At 45.7% G+C, this 22,664-nt stretch overlaps 2 protein-coding genes across 3 annotated transcripts; one reads left to right on the top strand and one right to left on the bottom strand.

Moving 5' to 3' along the window:
• Window positions 1-79: 79 nt before the first annotated feature.
• Window positions 80-5,950, bottom strand: dync1li1 (dynein, cytoplasmic 1, light intermediate chain 1). The gene is made up of 13 exons (XM_052071924.1): window positions 5,782-5,950; window positions 5,471-5,544; window positions 4,690-4,806; window positions 4,361-4,591; window positions 3,880-4,034; window positions 3,621-3,714; window positions 3,168-3,303; window positions 2,893-3,004; window positions 2,685-2,744; window positions 2,551-2,595; window positions 2,362-2,449; window positions 2,154-2,276; window positions 80-1,242 (listed from the first exon to the last, which is right to left on the bottom strand). Exons 1-13 carry the CDS (start codon window positions 5,877-5,879, stop codon window positions 1,130-1,132), a joined length of 1,446 nt encoding a protein of 481 aa, XP_051927884.1. The 5' UTR covers window positions 5,880-5,950; the 3' UTR covers window positions 80-1,129.
• On the top strand, window positions 4,065-22,571 carry cpne4b (copine IVb). Of its 2 annotated transcripts, XM_052071921.1 has the most exons (17): window positions 4,065-4,327; window positions 7,115-7,671; window positions 10,507-10,698; window positions 12,176-12,355; window positions 14,240-14,311; window positions 14,494-14,568; window positions 14,883-14,966; window positions 15,093-15,182; window positions 16,742-16,840; window positions 18,229-18,309; window positions 18,453-18,512; window positions 18,657-18,790; window positions 18,946-19,000; window positions 19,118-19,169; window positions 19,638-19,771; window positions 20,099-20,335; window positions 21,763-22,571. In XM_052071921.1, the coding sequence occupies exons 3-17, from the start codon at window positions 10,528-10,530 to the stop codon at window positions 21,892-21,894; spliced, it is 1,656 nt and encodes a 551-aa protein (XP_051927881.1). In that variant the 5' UTR covers window positions 4,065-4,327; window positions 7,115-7,671; window positions 10,507-10,527; the 3' UTR covers window positions 21,895-22,571. The 2 variants fall into 2 exon arrangements, with proteins under 2 accessions (XP_051927881.1, XP_051927880.1); XM_052071920.1 differs by lacking the exons at window positions 4,065-4,327; window positions 7,115-7,671 and adding an exon at window positions 7,678-10,423.
• Window positions 22,572-22,664: the final 93 nt, after the last annotated feature.

The following is a 22,664-nucleotide window of genomic DNA, read 5'->3' as shown; positions in this document are numbered from 1 at the left end:
GCTGCAAAGCATTAATCTGTTTAATGAAAGTGTTATATAATGATGTTTTGTATTGCATTGTTTTAAGACACCCATTGAATGACTCCGAATAAATACCTTTATTTGACTGCTTAACAGATCAGATTATACAAACGCCAACACGGAGCTCTGAAATAACGGGACCAATCAGCAAGACGATGGCTGTACATTCTTGATGTGACCCTACCATGGTTTGACATCCTCTGGCCAACCACCACCCTGCCTCTGGAATCACAAGTGCGTCATTCTGTACAAGTAAATCTCACTCGCCTTTTGCAGTTTCTGTGTATCACGAAGGGAGGTTGGTCAGATGTCAAAGTGTGCGCCATGCTAAACTGAAGTATCATTTTGTTTAGTTTTTTTGTCCATGTTGAGTGTGGGGTTTAGTGTATTTCAATGAGTGTAGTGAGCATAGTCATTTTTTTTCCCTTTTTGGTTTGTAAATAGAACTCCAACATATGAATAGGTTGCACTTACGTCCTTCATTTTCTCTCTCTCTCTCACTCACACACTCACACACACACACACACACTTGTCCCTTCTTTAAAAAAAAAAAGTCTTGTTTCAGGCATTAATTTTTGTTCTCTCACATCCTTTACTTGTGTAACTGGCCCAAAACCCTATTATCTAAGTGCAGTTTCTTAAACATGTCTTTCAGCAGTTTCTACCATTTAAAAACACACACACACACAGAAATTGAACCATCACAATTAATGGATGGAACAACACCTTCACTCTCTGTCCCGCAATGAATATTTTCAAAAATCATTCCAGCACTACATCCCCCCAAGTTGGTCCGCTTACTCATGTAACCATTCTTGCATTTACAGTGACACATTCTCCCTCCCGTGTAACAGCCAGGTAAGAAGGGTAGTTTGGGGTTGAAAGGGTGGGGGTAGTTTTTAGAAGAGGATTTGGAGAGAGGCAAGTCTTCGTATGGGGGGTGAAAGACAATGGGTTGAAAAAACTCGGTGTCCACCTTTTCCTTTTCCCTACTTCCCTCTTATTATCCCCTGTATATCCGTGGATCAGAGCAGGAGGAGGGAGGCAGGGAGGTCAAAAGAGGCGGAGGGTGGCTGAGAGAAGTAGATTGACTGAAGTGTGATGATCTTCATGTCTCTTGGGCGTCAGGGGCGGGGGTCTCGCTGGCATTGGGCAAGTCCGTCTCTCGGTTGGATATGCGGTCTAGCTCCGCCTGTACATCACTCAGGCCCAATTTTGAGCCTGCAAGGCATATATCAGCGAGACGCTGGGGGTTAGGTTTGCTGTGGAAAAGGCTAACCTTTTCTTTTCATTCTTAGAAGCATGCGGGATCACATTATCAGCCAGTGGAACAATTAACAAAACATATCAAGTCAAAGAGCTGCAGGGGACATGTACACATGTTGAAATTAGGGCTGGATGCAATACGTAACTATAATATGCTGCAAATCCTGTGAGACATTAAAAAATTATGCTCATTGGTCAAGTGTCCGTTGGTCAGCCATAATTGGAATCATGTGTCATGTGTGTGGCACGAGTAAATTATACGACCAATGCAACGCCACATGCCTTAAAACAATAAAAGAGGCTGCTTACAATTCAGAGCTAGCCTCTTTTTATATAATGTGCTTAAATTCTCAGTTTATGCAAATACCGGCGGCGTTACTGCTCAAAAGGGGCGTAGCTGTGGTTGGATCCTTCATGCTTGGATGCTGATAAAAGGTTCAGCAAGGAGATGGAATTATGAGAAAATAGAACATATATGTATATGCACGAGCAACAATAATTGGAGAACGTCCTGCTCGCACACACCTTATCGGGGCCAACATCCTCTGATGACTGGGCCACACACATGCGTACGTGGTGAGTTTTGTTCAAAGTGAGATTGGACAGCAAAGATGAGGAATGAGGTTACAAAAAAGACATTTTTCCGATTCTACCGTGCAACAGATACAAGGAGAACAGAAGTGTGATGATGTTGCTAACTCTTTGGGGTTGGAAGAGAGGAGTGAAAAGTCAAACCAAAAAATAGGCAGGGATGAGTAATGACTGAGGATTGTGGGAGGACCGGATGCTCACTTTCTATGATGACTTTTTATGAAAAGCCAAAAGGTCACAGAAACCACAAACCGCCGGCGTGTGCAGGCACTCACCTGATTTGCGTACCGTCCCTGGAGTGTTGTTGCCACCTCCTGCCGTTCCGGCTCCTCCTGTGCCTGCTTTCTTTGTCAGTAGACTATTAAAGAAGTTGGCTAAGACCCCCTCACTGGTTTGACCTGCAGTAAACGGGAATTAGCCCAAGTAAAAATAAATAAATAAAAACTCAACCAACTGCCTCACGCTGGTGACGTATTTGTCTACCTGACTGCGGCATGGCGTTGGCCACGTTGGCGGCTGCAGAACGATTGCTTGTCCGCGGTGAACCAGTGGGTGCTCTGTTTGTCGTGTCCTAAGAATGTAAGACGTTTTGCTCAACGTCATGGGATTTTTTCTGCGTCGGATCCAGAAAGTGGGGGAGGAAAAAATAAAATAAAATATAAATACTCTTACCACCGGTCGCCCGACAGTAACAGCAGGCTGTTTGGAGAGCAGAGACTACGGAAAAGAGTAGAAGATAAATATAGTTAATGTTAGCGTACAACCAAAAAACAAATTGCACATATACAATTGAAATGTTTCCGTACCTGCAATTTTACCAGAAACACTTGGTCATCTTCAGCCTGAATCTCCTTTTCATGGACAATCTAAAACAGTTTCAAAGTGGTTCTTTCAATGAAAATAGAAGAACATTTTCAAGCATTTCAAGCACCTGTGGGATTTGGCACCCAATGATTTATTTTCTTTTAATCTTTTATTTTTGCTGATGGAATTTTATTTAATTGATGTCACTACCTTTCTGACTGGTGGTTTAACGATCACATCCTCAAACCTGTCATCTGTCTTTATGGTCTGGAAGTTCTCGTGAAGTATTGCAATCTTCTTTTCATTGTCCCAACCTGAGGGACTGACATGAGAGAGGGAGGTTTAAAAAATAAAAAATAAAATGAAGCGATTGCTTGAATATAATGAAACCCATCGCACGTACAGTACGTCAAGCATGAAAGCGGTATGACCACGAGCAAATTGACGAGCGTGTGTATGGATTGCATAACGGCACACACACTTACATGAAGACCGCATCTCTTTCCACCACTTGTGCGGGGCAGTGGAATGGAAAGCCGTAAAGTCTGTGGACCAGATATTTATACAGCACGTCGAGGTTCTTCATCTCCTTCACGGATGTGTAGATAAGAGAAGCTCCATCTGTCACCTCTGTCAAGGTCGCTGATGGCAATATTACAATTCCACATTCACTCCCAAAGACGTTTTTAGACGTCTTTTCAGACTTGGTCTAGAATTGGCTGGTACTGAAATTAAAGACACGGCGCAAGCAATTTTACTAATTATCTCTACATTCAACACGGTTGTAAAACAGGCAAATTTTGCAACCGTTTTCTGGCAATCCTACTTTATATTTGAATCAACTTCACGTTCAGTCACACCGTGCACTCGACCACCCCGTTAAACTGCAACCGACTGCCGAGCGGAAAAATGCACGGCATCGATTCCACGAAGGATACACTGTAGACAGAACTGTCTGATGTGGGACTGGATAAAGTCCAGGTGTTCGTCTCTGTAGTCGTGCTCCTTCTCCAAAGTGCTGATGGCATCACACTGCGAGGACGGACCGGTCGGCGTCAAGAAGGCGGGCACAGCGTTACACAGGGTAGAAACCCAAGAATCTTTTTCAATGCATCATCGTATGCGGGTCCACGCTGTGTGTAACTCTCAGCTAGCTAAATGAACTACTTTTCCAGACACTTAGTGGGAAGTATGTACCTTAGTGCAGACCACTATCATGGGTATGCCCAGGTTGTGCGTGAGGGTGTTGTCTCCTAAGGGCAGCAAGACGCTCTCCTCCTCATCGGACCTCCTCTGTGAGGTCCCATCCTCCCCACCCCCAGGCTCCGTGTATTCCTGAAACTGTTTTACAACTACACGGAAAACATTCACACAGTTGGAAGATTAAGATCGATGATGTCTTTTGCATTTCCGTGCTCACACGTTAAAACACTGGCTCCTATTGTGCGTGATGACAGCCTGCCAGATTACTTAACAATTACTTTCCATTTATCTGATTTCTAGACTGCTTGTCCCCATTGGGGTCGCAGGTGAGCAGGAGCCTCCGGCTTTGGGTGAGAAGCAACGTACACCCGGGACTGGTTGCCATCCAATGGACAATTGAAAAAAAAAAGAAAGGGAAAAGAAAAACCCCACACAAGCACTGGTAAGACAAAAGACGTATTTTCTGTTGACTCACGTCTTTGCTCGAGCTCCCGCAGCGTTTCTGGAGGCACCCGTAGTTTGTCGACGTGTTCCCTCGCGCCCGCGGCCCACTTCTGGAGCGAGTCCAGCGCGTTCCACGGCCGCGACATGTCAACCGTTATCAGCAATAACGTGTTGCCGATCGCGTCTACCGGTACAGCCACTCCCTGTAGACCTTTGTGGTACAAGTCTCCGTCTAAGACCCACGCGTTACACCTCGTGTGGTCTAAACACAAAGAACCAAAATCGGGAGTGTTAAAAGATTCCAAGCACAACAATATATCTTGAAATGTTAAAATTAAATTGCAAAAAAGGGTGAGATACCATCAATGTCGTCGTCATGGACACTGATGTAGAGGTATTCGAGACCTCGCCCTTTCATATACTCTTCAACCCCTTGTAACTTGGCAACCAAGGTGGTTTTCCCCGAGCCAACTTCCCCTAAACACACAAGTGCACAGGTTTGTTTCGGCATATCACACACAGTCGGTTATGTATTTTGTGTTTTCAAATAATGCATATACAGGGTCCGTGGAAAGTAAAATCGGCAGTAGAAAGTGCATCTAGATTTTTTTTCTTGCATTTAGGTTTTGTAACAATAGCGTAACATTTTTACAAAGACATCAAATATCACTCTTTAGTAGGCGCAAACACTTCCCAGCCATACGGCTTTATTGTCTTGGTTTTAAAGCCAATTTGATTGTTGTTGTGTTGACACGGCTGCGTCAATTCCTCCATTGTGCTATGTCCACTCGTGCCGACAGAGGGACCCCATTCAGCACTGATGTTTTGATTGAGACTCAACTTGACGACCCTGTCTGCCACGATGCACGTCAATAAACTCTCTGATTATCCAAGGCAGCGGATTAGCCCTGCGTTTGTGTTCATTTTCAAGATTCGCATCTTCTGCTCAGCATCCCATCTCGTAGCCACTTAGGATGCTACAATGACTTGCAGTGTCCTGCGAAATACAAGCCCACTCTCGGGGAAAATGCCCCTGCCTCTGTGTGCAGACCTCAATGAAACCTAACGCTGATTCTCGATGAAACATTCATCAGTATCTTTGTGCGTTCCAGATATTCGACTGCACATCTACTGTACCCACCCATAACCAGGACATTTTTCCCAGATGGTAATTTAGATCTTGAATGGGTTGACACTTCGCTCAGGATAGTCGACCTGTAGACACAAGAAGCCGATTACGCCACGACGATTCATGCATTACATTGAACGACAGGCTAAGTACGGTTAACGCGTTGCTCTGTCACCAGCCTCCTTCTGGTACTGATGCTAGCTAGCCTCGTTAGCAGGCGGTTAACTGTCAAAACCAGGCTCCTCGCCGGAACAATTGGGCTTTCGCGCCCGGAGGCACCGCCGCTATCGATGATCTGCGTTGCAAAGAAAGATCACACGCACCACAAGTTCTGCCCGTCATCCTCCTCCGGGTTCTCCAGCGTGGTCTTGGATCCAGTTAAGGTGGAGGATAATGATGCACTCCTCCCAGTAGTCGCCATCTTCGCAGGGTTGTCAATGGAGCAGAGTACCCGGATGTACCGTTAGCTTAGCCTTAGCCTGGTGCACTGACTGCACGGTAGGGGCCGGGGCGTGGTCGCACCGCACAAAGATGGGGGGCTTACTCACTCCAAAATACGCTATGACCTCACCCTCGGGGTGACTGTCTCATTCGAGACAGAAGTGCTCCAAATGTATGTGCTTGTTCGTGATGCTTTTTTTTGGATCATCTGTCATGTGGGCTGGTGTCCATGTGGCCTCATATAAAGCTTAAAACCCAAATCGTTTGACGATGCAGAGCCACACACACGTCATAAGCTTCTTCAAAACCGTGTATGATGTTTAGGCGACATGATGATATTAAGGCAAATAAAATGTCCACCCACTCATCACAACATTTGGCAAACTTGTAGTGCCTGTATTAAAATGCACCTTCTAATACAGGGTGTCCCAAAAGCCTCTTTACATTTAGTGCAAATGGTTAGATCTGTTGACCCGGATTTATTATAACAGTGGGGGAGTGGAGAGCCGACAGGGCTTACATGTCCTCTGCTGGCCTAGACACTCAGAAGCACTGACCTGCATTTACAACCTAAATGCCACAGATGGTTTCCATGAAATTGTATGAATTTATTCACTGTCCATTCTCTGAAGTTGTAAGCAATGTTCTTGGTTGCACTGCTGCCAGCAATAAGTATATACACGTCATTTTTTTTATTTATGGGGGTGCCAATCAGATGTCAGACTCCATGTTGCCATGTCAACGTAATCTGCAGAGGGCCTTCACACTAGGTGTGATATCCTCGAAATTGAACTGTTTCAATTTTTCAATAATAAGCATTCTGCCATCCTCTCAGAGCAAGTCAGAGCAAGCAAACATTAATTTCCCGTCACTGCTGAATAATTAGCAACGTTTATAATTCTATCGCATTTGTTGATGAATTAGGTTCTGTGAAATCAACCCATAAAGTGGTTACTCCACCAGAAAAGGCACAGTGTGTATCATGATTTAGTATTTGTGCGTGTGTGTATGGGGGGGGGGGGGGGGGTCTTGAAACATAAAACAAACAGTTTAATGATAGAAATTGGGAATTTCTCCATTGTGAGACAAATAAAGGTTTTCATATCTTAAATCAGAATACCAAATGATTTAAAACAAATAGCAAACTGAGTTATCATGAAACTTTAGCCGCCTTATTGGAGAGTGCCGTTCTTATTGATTGATTTCATCCCCCAGAAAACTCATCTTGCTGCTGCGGGGTCTTTTTCGATGGACCACCAACTGGTCTCAGGTGTGCGGTCATCGTTTATTATAAAACCGCTGAAGCGCATCCGAGCCAATCAAATTGGAGAACCGGAAAAAAAAGCAACGCTACCACCCTTGCGGCCGCTAGATGACGCTGGTAGACCGCACCGCGAGTGCAGCGTGGTCCCTGGATGCTGCGCGCTCCCCGCGGCCCCCCGTTGAAGTCAGCGGATTACAAACTCCGGTAAGTGGCGCACCGCCCACCCCCACCTTACCCCTCCTCCCATTTTTTTTTATCCAGAGTCAACCCAGGGAAAGGAGTCCTGGCCGCGCTTGCCCGTTGGGAATTTGAATGCGGCTCTCATACTTGGTTTGTCAGCGCCATCCATCCTCAGCTCTGCGGTGTTGTGGGTGACTGAAATCCTCCAAGAGTGCGAGTGGAGGAGAGAGATGGGTCCGGAGACGGCGAGGTAGGTGCCCGTGATTGTCACGTCAACAACGGGGAAGTTCTTTGGCTTACCCGGACCTTCTCGACAAGTCTCAGTGGGGTGAGTTTTACGGATGAAAGCTGCTGCTGTGCCTCTCTGACAACGCACGTGAAAAGTGTGGCGCATGCTTTGCAAAAACATTTGCAGCGTGTGTACATTTTTGCCTTCATGTGTAGTTAGATAAGAATTCCTCCGTGTTCAGCAGGCCTTTGATCACGCATATTAAAAGCGGCCGATCGAAATCCAATCAGACACTCAATCCTTCTCTGATCTCCAACCGCTGTGTCCTGATACCCATCCTGGAAATCAATTTGGGGTGTCTTGTCAGTCACCTGAAGATGATTCTGTTTCTTGTGTCATGACTGTTAACCTGCCTAGAGTTGCTTGACACGCTGCCGCTTTCGTAGAGCCCGTGTGGAAAAGCGATGCCACGATGCACCTTGTCCGGTAATCAATAAGGGCAATAGCAGTGGACTTGATTCTTCTTGTGGCTGAATTATTAATGTCACATCTGTCACAGGCGCGCATGCACCAGCAAAGGTGAATGGGCGTCCCCCCAGACACAGTCAAGGTAGAGCACTGACTGATTGTCACAGTATGGATCGAACAACTAATGGAGCCTTGAAGAGATACACATGACACATCAATCCTGATTTCTATTTCAAGTGCACGCCAATTTCAGAGCAGGTTTTTTTTTTCAACTTGAGTGTCAATTTTAAGCCAACCTGCGATACCATTTTATATGGCCGACAAAGGCAAATTGAGTGAGTCCGCGTCGGGATTCCTCACTGAATGGGTTTGTACTTTTCTTTTTGGCAGGATGGAAAATTGCATGTTTTTTTTCCTCACTTCAAACCGATTTAAGGCGAGTTTTTTTTTCCTCTAATCAAATCCATCCTTCACTTTAGAGCACGGGTAGAACATTTAGAGCCGGACACTCGACATCGATGTCCACTCGTTTTCATGATCGTACTGATAAATGAGCTGAAGTGCGGAGCAGAAGTTTGTCAACAACAACAATTTAAAAAGTAAAAAAAAAAAGAAACAAAAAAAAGTCACCCAACTTACTTCGCACAGGCACAAATAGATGAAAAACTCACTTGCGCTGTTTCAAATTTGAGGTGCCAAAATGCCACCATTTTGGGGAAGCCTGGAACCCCGACATGCAGTAAAGCGGCATACACTCACAAAATTGCCCGCCAGATGCTGATTGATGGAAAGGAGGAGGGTTAGCGACACTGCCACCTTGTGGAATTTTATAATGTGCCTGTCAACAAGTTACATAAGAAACATAATTGTGGATGTTTTGTCATTCGGTATTGCTTGACTGAATGTATCTATATAATTGATTGTTAATTGATTGAATTACTCAGAGTGACCCAAGTAGACAGACCTTTTCATTTGATGCATTAAATTACAGTTCTTGTTCTATGGTTATCATCATCTCTTTGCCTTTATTTTCTGTAGCCTTAGTCATCGCAAAAAAACAAAAAGTAAAACGTGTGTGTGTGTGTGTCGAAAATGTCAAACAGAATGCTCCACCTGGACACACGGCAGTTGTATGTCACACACCTGTCCTGTGCTTCTGTCCGTGTCCGCACGTCAGCGAGACCGTTCGGCTCTACTTCGCTAAAAATAATACACACACCCGCACAAGAAACATGAATAATGGAGGACGGGGGTAGCGAGATCCAGGTCAGAGTCAGACCCAATTCCAGGAGCTTCAATCCCTAAGGGAGGATACTACTAGACCACGACATAAATATTCACTTTGTAGCATCTAGCACATCTGCAGACTTGCGGTTATCCTCTGGGCCGAGATTAACGGGCTGGAGGCTAGCCGAGGTTTGTACATGATGGGCTCGCAGAATGCATCTGTGCATTTTTGTCTCTTTTATTCATGCGATGGAGTGTGCAATAAATTCCTGATTGAGTTTAAACAGATGTCAGATTGATTTGGGTTGACAAATGGTAGCACATTAACATTCATTAGCGTAAGGCAGGGGGCGTTTATTGATGATGCCGCAAGTGCCTTTTAAGAGGGAGTTTTATTTCTTTCTTTTTAATAATGGGCCCCATTCAAATCTCAACGGAAGGATGGAAACCCTTCTAAATATTGTACCAAAGTGGTTTCCAAACTTTTTACACTAAGTATGAACTAACAAAAAAAAATTCACATTTTGCCAGGTTGCACCGTCACGACTACAATTAAATTGCAGTCGTGTAGTGGGCCTAAGTGTTCGTCATAACCCAGACAGAGATTTTAGTAGACTGAATACGATTGTAAAGCAATGTCATTTTATGCACCGCTTGATCATTAAGCATTAAAAATTAAATCCAAATGTGCTCGAAAGTTACCGGTAATTAACATGTACCAATGCTTTTTCATTGATATTTGTTCCCATATCTCTAACGTTGCACACACCACGTTTTTAAAAGCAGTGCGGCACCAGAATAGAATGACAGAACGCTGTTTCATCTGAAACACAAGGCGTAGGTGAGTAATAATCTGTTCTCGTTGAAAGGCACCTCATTTATCCAGCCATTAGTGTCTCTAATTCACACGTCATTTTGACGTGTTCTCGCAACGCTCGAAAAAATGTTATTTCAACATCTTTCCGACAGCTGTGCTTTGAAAACTTTTTTGACACCGAGTTTTGCTTTGCCACCTTGTTCAATATTCAATGTATGTATAGGTGTCATTTTGGAGTGCTGTGAGTACGCCCCTCAGTGAAATGTCAGAATCTGACCCAATTAGCGATTTTCCCCCTCCCCAATGTCATCGGACTCAAGTTGTGTAACAAGGTCTCAGGTGTGGTCTGTCTGTCTGTCCGTCTGTCTCGTTCTAAAATTACACCGACGCATCTGTTCTTCTTTCTCCCTTTCTCCTCTCAGTGGGTGACTGTGCAATTCACGATGAGCAATATCTACGAGTCTGCAGAGGCCACGCTGGGCTTCATCAGCTCTCCGTGCCTCACCAAAGTGGAGCTCAGAGTGGCCTGTCGGGGAATCTCGGACCGAGACGCCCTCTCCAAACCTGACCCTTGCGTGGTTCTGAAGATGCAGTCACACGGCCAGTGGTTTGAGGTAGAGCCTGTTGACGGACGGAGGGGAACGATGGGCTGGGTGTGTAATTTCCACGGGGTACTGAACACGTGAAGCAGATGGGTTGCGTTCACTTTTCAAGGAGTGAAGCTGGAGAGGAGCGGTGGAGGAGGGGAGTTTTGTCAGGGCAAAACGGATCCCGGGGAAAGACATTCTTAGCCCACATCCCTCTCTTTAACCCTTACAGGCACAGCGGTTACTACAATGGACAGGACAGCTTATCTTGTTATCGGGTGGTGCATGAAAGGGCTAAAGACAGCAAGTGCACTCTGTACGCCGTCCATTTACATAATCTGGCAGCCCAAAAACGGGGACGCTGAGGCGCACTCATACTCGAGCGTGGCGCCTGCTCGGATGACCTTCACGTTGTGCCAATTGTGTCGGTGCGTGCGTTTTAAGAAGAGCGCATTGACAAAAGCCCACCGGCCCCCACCGGACTGATTTATGTTTCTGTTCCTTTCTTCCTTGAGGTGTTGGTGGGGGGAGGAGAACGTAAGAACAATTATACTCTCTGCGTCGTCAAACAGCTAGTTGATAAGTCTGCACAATGTAGTGCTGTTTAATTGTATTTGTAGCGGCCGCGGTGCTGAGAAGTCGGCTGATTCATAATCGATGCACACCAGCACTGTGCTTAATGACATCCTGCCTTTTGTATAGTTATGAAGACCACCCACCAAAAATAAAAAAAATAAAAATCCACCACAATAAAAACGGAACAATTACAATCTCCAATTTGTATTCTTTGAGTCCAATTCTTAGATTTACGGGAGGCATTCATGTAGACTTGACATCGTGGCTCAGAAACAGAATTCAGATTGACAGTTGTCATTTTTGTTATCTGCATTGCACCAAGAGGCTTAAATCTAAAAAGAGACACGAAAGGAGAATGGCTCACCCTCATCAATTCTCAAAGCGACGCAACAGAAAATGAATCACAAAACTGCTACGGAAAAAAACAAACAACCAAACAGGAAAAACTTTTCACATCAGCCAGTATTGTGTTTGCTGCCTCCAAGTGGCCGAATATCAGTGAAATTATAAATTTATGAATATATAGTACATTCTCACCTTTCCAGTGTTACTTGGAATACTATAGGATAAGATGCAAGGTGACAATTATGTCGCAATAAATAAAAGGCCTCACAATTCTGAGTTCTAGGGCCTGAATGAAAACAGGCATGTTTGCTTCGTTGAAGATTTAAATGGCTCTTCCGTGTGAATTTTGCAGATGAATAGTTGTTTGTCTTTGGGGAAAACTGAATTTTTGGAATGAGAAAAATAATAGCCCGCAAGGTGTGAATTTTTTTGGGGGGAGGGGAATATGCTTAAGTTGGAATAATGTGAATCGGATGACTTATATGGAACTAGATGCATATCACAGTCATCATTCATTGCAGGGAATGCCGAAAGCTTTTACGCAATATTTCTGAAACTTGTGTTTTTGCGCACGTTTTGAAAGGTGGACCGGACGGAAGTGATCCGCAGCAGTAGCGGCCCAGTCTTCTCCAAGATCTTTCTGGTGGATTACTACTTTGAAGAGGTGCAAAGGCTGCGTTTCGAACTTCTCGACATCAGCTCGGGCAACAATGGCCTCCGTGATGCTGACTTCCTCGGGGCCATGGAGTGCACCTTGGGACAGGTTGGATGTAACCGCGACGTGTTCTGTGCGGCATGTTTACGAGTACGACGTGAGGGATTAAGCTGAATGCTTACTAGATTTGCGTGTAATTGGTTAATGTGTATTTGTGTAATGAAGGCCGACGGACATCAACACACTCTATACATGCCCAAGTTAAGACTAGACGCCCAAAAATACCCAAAGACTGATTTTTTTCCTCATAGTTTTTTTGGACTGATGAAATGAATTTGACTCCAGATAGACTCGATGGCAGAATTCAGGATTGGCCACAAAGATCAGCTTTGATTCAGCAAGGGGGGAGTGTGGGATTTCGGTTCGGGCCACTGTCGTTAAAAAATAAGATAGTTAGACATTGTAAGTTTCACCGGTGATCCAAAATAAGCTTCCAGGGCCACTGTCGGTTTTTAGAGGACACCTTATGCATGCAGTGGTACAGAAAAAAAAAAAAACCTTGAAAAATGAAATTTCCTTTCATACACCAAAAAATCTAGTCTGGGTGTGATTATATATATATATATATATATATAAAAATCACGACTGTATTACATACTGTATGTGCCTCATGTGCATCTGTCAGGCTCCTACTTGCAGCAATGCAGCGTGCGCAAGTAAAAACGGGAAGACTTGATTCGGAATTCAGCTCTTTGAGCTTTCAACCGTGTATCATCAATTGTGTCCTGTTATTGCGGCGATAGGGAGGTAAAGCCCTGCGGTGCATGGAATCCCAATGGGATGTGTTTTTTTTTTTTTTTTTGCCTGAAGTCAGCTACTGTTACTAACAATATGGGATAAATGTGAATGTGTGTGTAAATGAGCACTGACTTGCAGCACCGGGCTGCCTAAAATGGATTTTGCTCAGGTATATGCGCTGCTTTCCGAATTTGCGAACTGACTTCCTGTTACTTATCCAATGGGTTAAAAAGAGAGAATATAAAAGGATTTTGGACTTTGCTCAAGGATGCCTTAGGTGGGAAGTGAACTGGCGCTTCTCCGGTGACCTAGTCTGTTTTCATACTGCCACAATTTATATCATGGTGGTCCCCTCCCCCCTAATGACCATGCAATCAATATTTAAATATATGCTTTATTGTGGAGGTGCACTCATTAAACACAGGCAGTTAGCGGGGAAAAAAATAGGCCTCGCGCTCATTAAAAAGACTAATGACCTAAGCGGATCCTCAGGAAATGCCAGCTAAGCAGCTTTTAATTCCATTTTTGGCCACCAAGAAAGACAACAAAACTATAAAATGTGTGTTTGCTGTTGACCTGGTCAGCAGAAAGCTGTTTTTTTTTTTTTTTTACTGACACATGAAAAAAGGATTCTTTAAAGCGTTAGGCAGAGGTTTCCTGAAATTGAATTAAGCCAACGGCGTTTGCAACACAAGTCTTGTCAAGAGCTTTGTTTCATGAGACTCGCACGTTGTTTTATGTTGCCGCAGCCTAAATGCACCAGAAGTACTGATCTGCTTGGAAAAGCTGTTGTCTCCCAACTACGACTACTATTCTGCAGGACTTTCAGATTAGCTGTGGAAGCAAGAGACGCAATGACGACGTTGTTATTGCCATGTGCCGGCCTTCGGACAAAATGCCCTTTTGGCGCTACTTGAAATTTGCGACTCTCAAGCCGGAGGCTCCATCACGCGTTGCTATTTGCACTGGCAGCGTTCGTATTTCAAATTTAGGTTCACAACTCGAAGCAAAAATTTTCGGTTGAAGAATGTGTAACGTCTCAAGGTACCACTGTACTCTATTGTGCCGTTTTGCACCATGCGCATCCGAACCAAGCCGACCAATAAGGGCAGTGGGAGGGAAGCACTTTTTTTTTGGGAGGGGGGCTCTCGTCCGCTCTTAATAATATTCTCTTTTTGCACGTCTCGTTTTCAGATTGTCTCTCAAAGGAAACTCACCAAAGCGCTCCTCAAACAGGGAAATACTGCCGGAAAGTCTTCTATCATGGTGTGACAGCGTTCCAAATCAGCCGAACACACTTACTCACAATCACACCTCGCTTCCGGGAAACCGGACAATTCATGCGATGGCGTTGCACATTCAGCGTGACCGATGTCTCATTTCCATCGCCTTTTTTCTCGTTCTCGCCCCGCTCTCTTCCTGCCCTCTCGACAACTCGACTTCCAAAGGTGACGGCGGAGGAGCTGTCTGGCAACGACGACTACGTCGAGCTCTCCTTCAGTGCTCGTAAGCTGGACGACAAGGTTTGTGCAACCAAAAGGAGGCTGTGCTGAGATATTCGGTCACCTTAAGTAACCCCCTCCTATCTCAGGCACGGTGATAACTGTGTTCATTTTCAGGCTTGCCGTGCATGCACGCGGGGCACAGTCATGAATGACTAATCCAAACAGGTTGTGCCTCAGGGGGAACTGTGGAAGTAACCATGGGAGAGGTGGACAATTTAGCGAGAGAGAGAGCGAGAGAGAGAGATTGTGAAGAAAGAAGGGAGAAATAATGATTCTTTTTAGAGGGTGAATGATTTATGCTGCCGCCTTATGGATTTGTTTTCCCTCTGAAGGATTTCTTCAGCAAGTCAGATCCATTCCTGGAGATTTTTCGAATCAATGATGATGGGAGCGAGTCCCTCGTACACAGGACAGAGGTAATTACATGCGCGCAGAGGGAGGGAGTTAATGACTTCATCTCTGGTGAGCGTTAAGAGTCTTGTTTGTTTGTGCCCCCCCCCCCACGCCCCCAACCCTCCATCCCCTCTCTGGTATTTGTTCAGACGGTCATGAACAACTTGAGCCCCGTTTGGAAATCCTTCAAAGTTTCCTTGAACACACTCTGCAGCGGAGACCAGGAAAGGGAGCTAAAGGTGAGTCCGCGATCGTTATTATTTATAGCGGGTCTTAAAAAAAATATAGACATCATTTTATTTCTTCTGTTTTCACAATTTTTGCACAAAATAAAGCATTTTAATTAGAAGGGCTATTTCCTGTCAAGATGGAATCATTTCCTTCTGGGCACCGAATGCAAATGAGTTCCATCTGCGTATCTTACAGCATCCTTGATGAAATCATAAAATAGCCTGCTAACTTGGAAACAAACGGACAAATACTGCTCTCCGCAATTTTCACAACTTTAATCTGCTTCCACAAGGCCTTCAAGAGTGCTTTCGGATATTATGACGCAAGTAATAGTAAAAATGAATTACGTTGACTAAGCGTAATTAAGAATAGGCAGTGAAGGATCAACAAATCCATCACATTCTCAATTTGCCACCTGCGCCACAACTTAGACCTGGTTTCAATGAGTCGAAAATCGAGATTACTTTCTGTCATTGAATTTGTCAGGTGCGCCTCGGCCGTGTAATAGCACGCCATTGATCCCCCCCCCCCCCCCCCTGAAAATCCCATCTATTTTTTATATATCGTTAAATGCCATGTTTTATGTAAATAGGTCACCGCCAAACCGTGGTTTGACTTCAGGTCATGTTCCCAATTTTCATGGTGCCGCGGTGTTATTTCAAGAACGGGAGAAGATGCGAAAGAGCTCAAATTGGTAAACTTTCACCTTTGCTTGCCAGAACAGATTTGTGTAAATGAGCGGGAGAGCGGAGCCCCGCGCATCGACTCGGAACGCGATCCTGGCCATGAATAAACATCGGCTTGATCATCAAATATTCAGCGGCGTCTTAACTCTGCGTGGATCCTGACAGCAGGAGGAAAAGGGCTAACGCGCACACGTACGAGCCCTCGGCGCTGGTTTCCCCGGCTACCCGTTTGAAGCGTCAGCGCTATACTGAGACATGGCAGGGTGCAAATTTTCTCTCTTCCCGCCGACTCTTGTCAAACAACGCTCCATACTGACCAATACATGAATCCATCACCGTTATTTTGGTTTTTCTAGAATTCTACATCAGTGCCCCCCACGTGGTTCATTTGGTGCTGGGCCTGATGTTTTATTTTGAAAAACTACCGGATCCTCTGTTACATCCGCCAACAATATGTCACTCTTGATGCACGTCAAGTAGCGCTTCTCAGTCACGTGATAATGTTACCGCTAAAATGAAACCCGGGAGCTAGCAAAACGAGTAAGCCGTCAGCCGCGTTAAAATGAAAGGACGGCGTATTTTCGTTCCGCGCGCCGCGGCCTGCTGACTCTCGCCTTTTCTCGAGGATTGCGGCCATTTGTCTTGTTCGCCGGCGGCTCCTCTGGGAGCTTGCATTAAGGCGCACGCGGGCAAAACACAGCGTCTCTTAGGCCACATCCCTCTCAGCATCCTCAGATTAATATTTCACCGCGCCATTGCCCCCCTACTAACACCTCGTTATCAATCATTCAACATGGCATTTCCCGTGTGTGTGTGCGCGTGTGTATTTGCTCAGGTGATGCTGCAGCTGCGCTCTAACTGGGGGGCTCTGTCTTTTTCAGTGCACCGTTTGGGACTGGGACTCGAATGGAAAGCATGATTTCATTGGGGAGTTTCAGACCACGTTTAAGGAGATGAGGGCAGAACAGGAGGGCAAGCAGGTGAGAAAATAAACGCCTTCGTCAAAGCCAGTGTCGAGAAGCGGCTTCACACTCTGCAATCATTTGCGGGATAAAAGACGCGCACAATCGCCCCCCGCTGCCATTTTTCCATCAAATTATGCTGATTGTTCAAATAGTCGTGAGGTGAGATGTAATCAAAGCGGGGCGGCGACGTGAATCACGTTCGCCAATATGAGTTGAGCGTGCCACCGCGTTGTGCCCAAAATAATACATGTACTCTGTATTGCAGAGAGGAGCACTGCAATTAAAAAAAAAAAGTTACCCACAATGCCATGGGCACTGACACAACCGCATATCATCACCAGTTCAGGTGGATGAACTTTGCTCTGGCAGCAACCCCGCGTGCCGCTCGTTCCCTCGTAGAGCCAAGGACACAATGTTCACGAGTTTAATGAAGAACGAAAGAAATAAAAGCCTTTGAAACCGGTCTCAAATCAATTCGGGGACGCAGAAGTTGTTCAAGGATTTTCTCTTTGTTTGAGTCTTAATTTATCAGCGCGGGGATCAAGGGTGGTGACGGACGTGTTTCTGGAAGGAACCACCGTCGCGATAATGATCTCCTTTCATGCAGTTGTACTTCAACCTTGTGCTTTTTCTTCTTTTTTTTTTGTCCATCATTTGCGATATCTCTCCATTCATCTGACCAAAGATGATTGCGCCGAATTGATTTTGGACCAAATATTTATCATGTTATACAAACGTACTGTGGAATAGATAAAGACCAAATTCTTCTAAAGCTCCAAAATATCATTCGAGGCAAAGAAGCAGAACGCCATAAAATTAGAACGAGGAATTCCAAACTGTCAAAGGTCTTCTCTAACGATGGCCATGGCAGTTCAGAGTTTCATACATCGTTGTTGAGTTCACAACGATGCAACACAGACCGCATTCAAAACGCTATCACAGGCTCTCCGGGAGAAAAAAAAAGCGGAGCTTGTGCGATTTATTTTTGGGTGGTCCAGTGGTTAGCGCGTGGACCTCACAGTGCAGAGGTCGTGGGTTGGATCTTGTGTGGAGTTTGCATGTCCTCCCCGCCGGGCCTGTGTGGGTTTTCTCCGGGTACTCCGGTTTCCTCTCACGTTCCAAAAACATGTATGGCAGGCTGATTGAACGCTCAAAATTGTCCCGAGGTGTGAGGATGAGCGTGAATGGTTGTTTGTCTCTGTGTGCCCTGCCATTGGCTCGCAACCGGTTCAGGGTGTCCCCCGCCTACTGCCCGAAGACGGCTGGGATAGGCTCCAGCGACCGGATAAGTGGATTGGAAAATGGATGGATGAAAAAAAAAACCCAACTTTCAAACGCTCTCCTTGACGTGCCATTACCACGTGATTTGCACTTTCTTATCTGAGTGTTTTCTCCCGATTCAGTGGGAGTGCATCAACCCTAAATATCAGATGAAAAAGAAGAATTACAGAAACTCTGGGGTTGTCTTTCTTAACCACTGCAAGGTAAAGTCAACCTCCCCCACTGGCGCCTTTGCAAATATTCAAGTGCTCAAATGTTGTCCGCCATTGTGAATTGAATTCAACGATTCCAGGGTTGATTGATTATGACTTTTTTTCCCCCACTAAAACATCTTTCCCCATGACAGATCATCAAAATGTATTCCTTCTTGGATTACATCATGGGTGGCTGTCAAATCCAGTTCACAGTGAGTTGCCTTCACCAAGTGGAAAGTGGTCGTGTTGGTGGGAGTGCTTCATATGTGGCGTGGGCATGTGTGTGTGTGTGTGTGTGTGTGTGTGTGTGTGTGTGTGTGTGTGTGTGTGTGTGTGTGTGCGCGCGCGTGTCCCAGGTGGCAATAGACTTCACAGCATCCAATGGGGATCCTCGAAACAGCTGCTCCCTCCATTACATCCACCCCTACCAACCCAACGAGTATCTCAAAGCTTTAGTGGCCGTGGGGGAGATCTGCCAAGACTATGACAGGTACAGCGAACACTCCAACCATCAGCGTTCACCTCATTTGGAGCACACACACACACACACACACACACACGCATACACGTAAAGTCATTAATTCCTACTCCTTTCATCTTATTTTCTCTTTCTTGGTCTCTTCGATGAATCGTGGCTCTCTCCAGCGATAAAATGTTCCCGGCCTTTGGTTTTGGAGCTTTAATACCGCCTGACTTCAAGGTAGGTGGAGTGCGTGTGTGTCTGTGAATGTGTGCGTCGCGAGGTTTTGTTGCAGATGAAAGGCAAAATGCATCCGGCGTCGCACTAAGGCCCTGTTTTCTCTGCCCCCACGTGAAGGTGTCGCATGATTTTGCCGTCAACTTTGACGAAGATAATCCCGAATGCGCCGGTGAGCTGTTCAAACACACATCGCTGAATGTCTTTTTTTTTTTTTTTTTTGGTTTGTTTGTTTCTTGACTCATTCACATCCCCGCATCACAGGATGGAAATAGTTCTCCGGTGCCAAATTTTTCTCCTCCTGTCTCGCGCACGCACGCACATCCAATCGGGAGATTTGTCACTGGGCGGCGCGATTATTTCAGGCTACAATACAAAGAGAATAATAACACTCATCTAGATGTGTGAAATGGGCTTCTGTACTCTTCCCTGCACATTGCGGCTTTCTTGCTGTGAGCTTGGACGTGCCATCTTGGGTTTGTGGTTATTATGTCACAATAAAAAAAAAAAACAGCATCCCTGCACCTTGTTGTGTCGCAAAACAACCCGAGAAGAACGTGATTGTTTCAGCAAATGGTTTTCCAAGGACCGCGGTCTTGTTGATGTCAGTGTAATGTGTTTCCACGTGTGCACGTTGCAGGAATCCAAGGTGTGGTTGAGGCCTACCAAAATTGCCTTCCCAAGATTCAACTCTACGGGCCCACCAATATCGCCCCCATCATCCAGAAAGTAGCCTCATCCGCCTCAGAGGAGATGCACACCAAAGAGGCCATGGTGAGAGTGGAAGGGGGTGGGGGCTGGGGGAATCATTTTTAATATGATTTATTTTCATTTTCATGTGCTGCATACTTCAGACCTTTTATCCTTTATTGTCTCGTTTATTTGAAGAACTCAAATTTCGCTCTTTTGAGTGTAAAATCATTGCTGAATTCAGAAAAAAACTAATTGTTGTTTCATTTGTATTTTATTACCCTTCATAAAGCAAAGGGAGGTCGCACGTTCCTGCTCTAACTCCTTCCTCTTCTCTTTTTTTTTTTAAATCAAACACGCCTCTCCACATCCTCCCCAAAAAATCTCTCCCCTCCCCGTGTCCCGCCGTAGGAATATTTCATCCTCCTCATTCTGACCGACGGCGTCATCACCGACATGGCCGACACGCGGGAGGCCATCGTGCACGCCTCCCACCTCCCCATGTCCGTCATCATCGTCGGCGTGGGCAACGCCGACTTCACCGACATGCAGATTTTGGACGGCGACGACGGCATCCTGCGTTCGCCCAAGGGCGAGCCCGTCCTCCGGGACATCGTCCAGTTCGTGCCCTTTAAGGATTTCAAGCACGTGGGTGGCTATGGCACTTCGAGATGGATGACATGTGACACGGTGCAAGTCTGGCAGCGCAGCGCGTCGGCTTTTACATTGCGAGCGAGCCGTCTCACAGATCGTATACCAAATGTCACCTTCATTTAGTCGGTAGAGCGTCATCTAGTCGTACAGTAGACGGCGCGGAAGAAAGCACCCTCCCCCTTTCGGTTTCTCCAACCTCCTCTTTACTCTCGACAAGCAGATCGAGACGGACGAATGTGGTGAGCGGGCGTAATCAGATGGCATTGATTTAGGCAGGCTTTGACAGGCCCTGTTTGGCTGGATTTGTTACGCTAAGTTTGCTCTTTGGCAGGTTGAGAAATCAACCGATTACGTTGCAACCATACAGAAAGTGTCCGTCTGCCGGGATTGAGCGCTTGCCCGTGGGTGGATGGCGACTCAAATCAAAGTCTGGGGGGGAGGTGGTAGGGACCCAAAGATCTTGATAAAAGGATGCGCAGGTAGTGGAAGTCAACAGTCAGCGTGGGGGTGAAGGCGTCGTTGCCGTGTTTGGTGACGGGGTGGGCGGGGGTCAATGGGAGAGGCGAGCTAATGACAAAAGGGAGCAAGGGAGTGTGTGACAGAGGTGGCGAGGTGATTTTCTGCTCTGTCGTTTCTTTTCAGAGGGGATTAAGAGGAGCGGGCAAGTGTGTGACAGGCAGAGTTGGATGTGTCAGGTAAGAAGGAGCGGAAAGCGCCAGTGGCTGTTTTTTGGGGGGCGGGGGAGAAATTAGAGGAAGCGAAGGGGGTGGAGGGCGATGAGCGGACTTTTAATGGCGCATTGTCTCAGGGAATTATGTTGAGATGCTCATTTTCCGATTCAGTGACAGTGTAGTCCGTCTATGTGTGCCCTATGGCAATCCGCCGGGATCGCTTCCTGGTCACCTCACTGCCGAAAATGGATTCCCCATGAAGAGGCAACATGGTGGAATAAGTGATTAGCACAGCAAGTTAGTTCAAGTGCTTGAAATGTGAGTCGGTGTCTAATCCACCAGTCTGCACACATTCTCTTGAAACCTCTCGTGGGTGGTCCTTCTCTTTTTTTTTTTGAAGTGTTCAAATGGAGGGAGGAGAAGTCCAAACAGATGCCCGAGAACTCTTAAGTTCAGCTCACTTATTGTAAATGGCTACCCTTTCAGATGCCAACCAAAACCCAGAGGACCACATGTAGGAATTTTTCGTCCCTCCCCTCCTGCCCCCACCTCCCACCCCTCTCCACTTCCCCATACAAGCTTGTCTGATCTCGTCAGTCTCCCTGCTCTCAGCCTATGACAGCATCAGGCTCAACAGTGAATTCCAGCTTGCGAGAGTCACGCGTGGCTAGCGATGCGAAAGTCTTTTTAATGTATTCCGTTTTCTCCTCTCTCTCTCTCTCTCTTGTCTGTCTGTCTACCTATTGGCAGGCGTCCCCAGCTGCCCTGGCAAAAAGTGTTCTGGCAGAAGTCCCGAACCAGGTGGTGGATTACTACAACGCTAAAGGCATCAAACCCAAATGTATGTCAGACTATGAGTCAACAAGGACCTTCAGTCCCTGACGACGGATGAGCTATATACATGTTTACAATACAAGTGTGCATTTGCTTACCCCCCCTGCGCCCCCCTTTAAGACCCCCCCCCCCACACACATTCATGTAAATACATAGACCTTTGTCTAGCTCAGAGAAAGAAATAGACTACTGCATGTTTTTGGCTTTGATGGCCTTAGCCGGGAAATCCATCCTTGTATATCTTCCAGATGTTTCTAGATACGAGTTTACCGAACCAGCATGCGGATCTCAGCCAACCCAAAGAAATGACAACATACCCTATTTGGATAACGAGCAAACGCGTCGATAGCGCAAATGTGATGAATGTATTCTGAGAACTAGCATTGCACTTTGTATTCAAACTATTTCCCTGGATATTAGTTTCCCTGGTCGTGTTTTGCAGAAATGCACACATAATTCTGCTAGCTACTCCCTCGTAGAAGGCTTGCTGGTTATGAAATAAAGTATCTCTGTCATTTCAGAGATATTATGGGCTGTTTTTTTTTTCTACAGAATTCTTTTTTTGGGGTGGGGAGCATAATTGTAATAATTTCTTAATAACCTTCCTAAATTTTAAAGAGTTTTGCAGGGGTAGCTTGGTGTGGGTTGTAGACACTGATCTGTGAACTCTTTTTCCCTTGTAAACTGCATGTTGATTATAATAAAGGCACCTTGTTTTTTTCTCATTTGGTGCAGTTTGCTGTGTGCGCATGTAGCGGTAAGCGCGCGTGTGTGTGTGTGTTTAAAGTGTAAAATCGATCCCCTCTGTGAGGGCAATT

Source organism: Hippocampus zosterae, chromosome 7 (genome assembly GCF_025434085.1).
Source record: "Hippocampus zosterae strain Florida chromosome 7, ASM2543408v3, whole genome shotgun sequence".
NCBI lineage: Eukaryota > Metazoa > Chordata > Actinopteri > Syngnathiformes > Syngnathidae > Hippocampus > Hippocampus zosterae.
Note: the sequence above shows the minus strand (reverse complement) of the source record. Positions and strands in the feature narration are given on the sequence as shown.

Coding starts and splice junctions, on each gene's coding strand:
- dync1li1 (XM_052071924.1), bottom strand. CDS start 5,879: ATGGCGACTACTGGGAGGAGTGCATCATTATCCTCCACCTTAACTGGA. Junction 3,715..3,879: donor TGATAGTGGTCTGCACTAAG/GTACATACTTCC, acceptor CCGTCCTCGCAG/TGTGATGCCATCAGCACTTT. Junction 2,596..2,684: donor TGTTTCTGGTAAAATTGCAG/GTACGGAAACAT, acceptor TCTTTTCCGTAG/TCTCTGCTCTCCAAACAGCC.
- cpne4b (XM_052071920.1), top strand. CDS start 10,388: ATGTCATCGGACTCAAGTTGTGTAACAAGGTCTCAG. Junction 14,312..14,493: donor CCGGAAAGTCTTCTATCATG/GTGTGACAGCGT, acceptor CGACTTCCAAAG/GTGACGGCGGAGGAGCTGTC. Junction 18,310..18,452: donor TCTTTCTTAACCACTGCAAG/GTAAAGTCAACC, acceptor TCCCCATGACAG/ATCATCAAAATGTATTCCTT.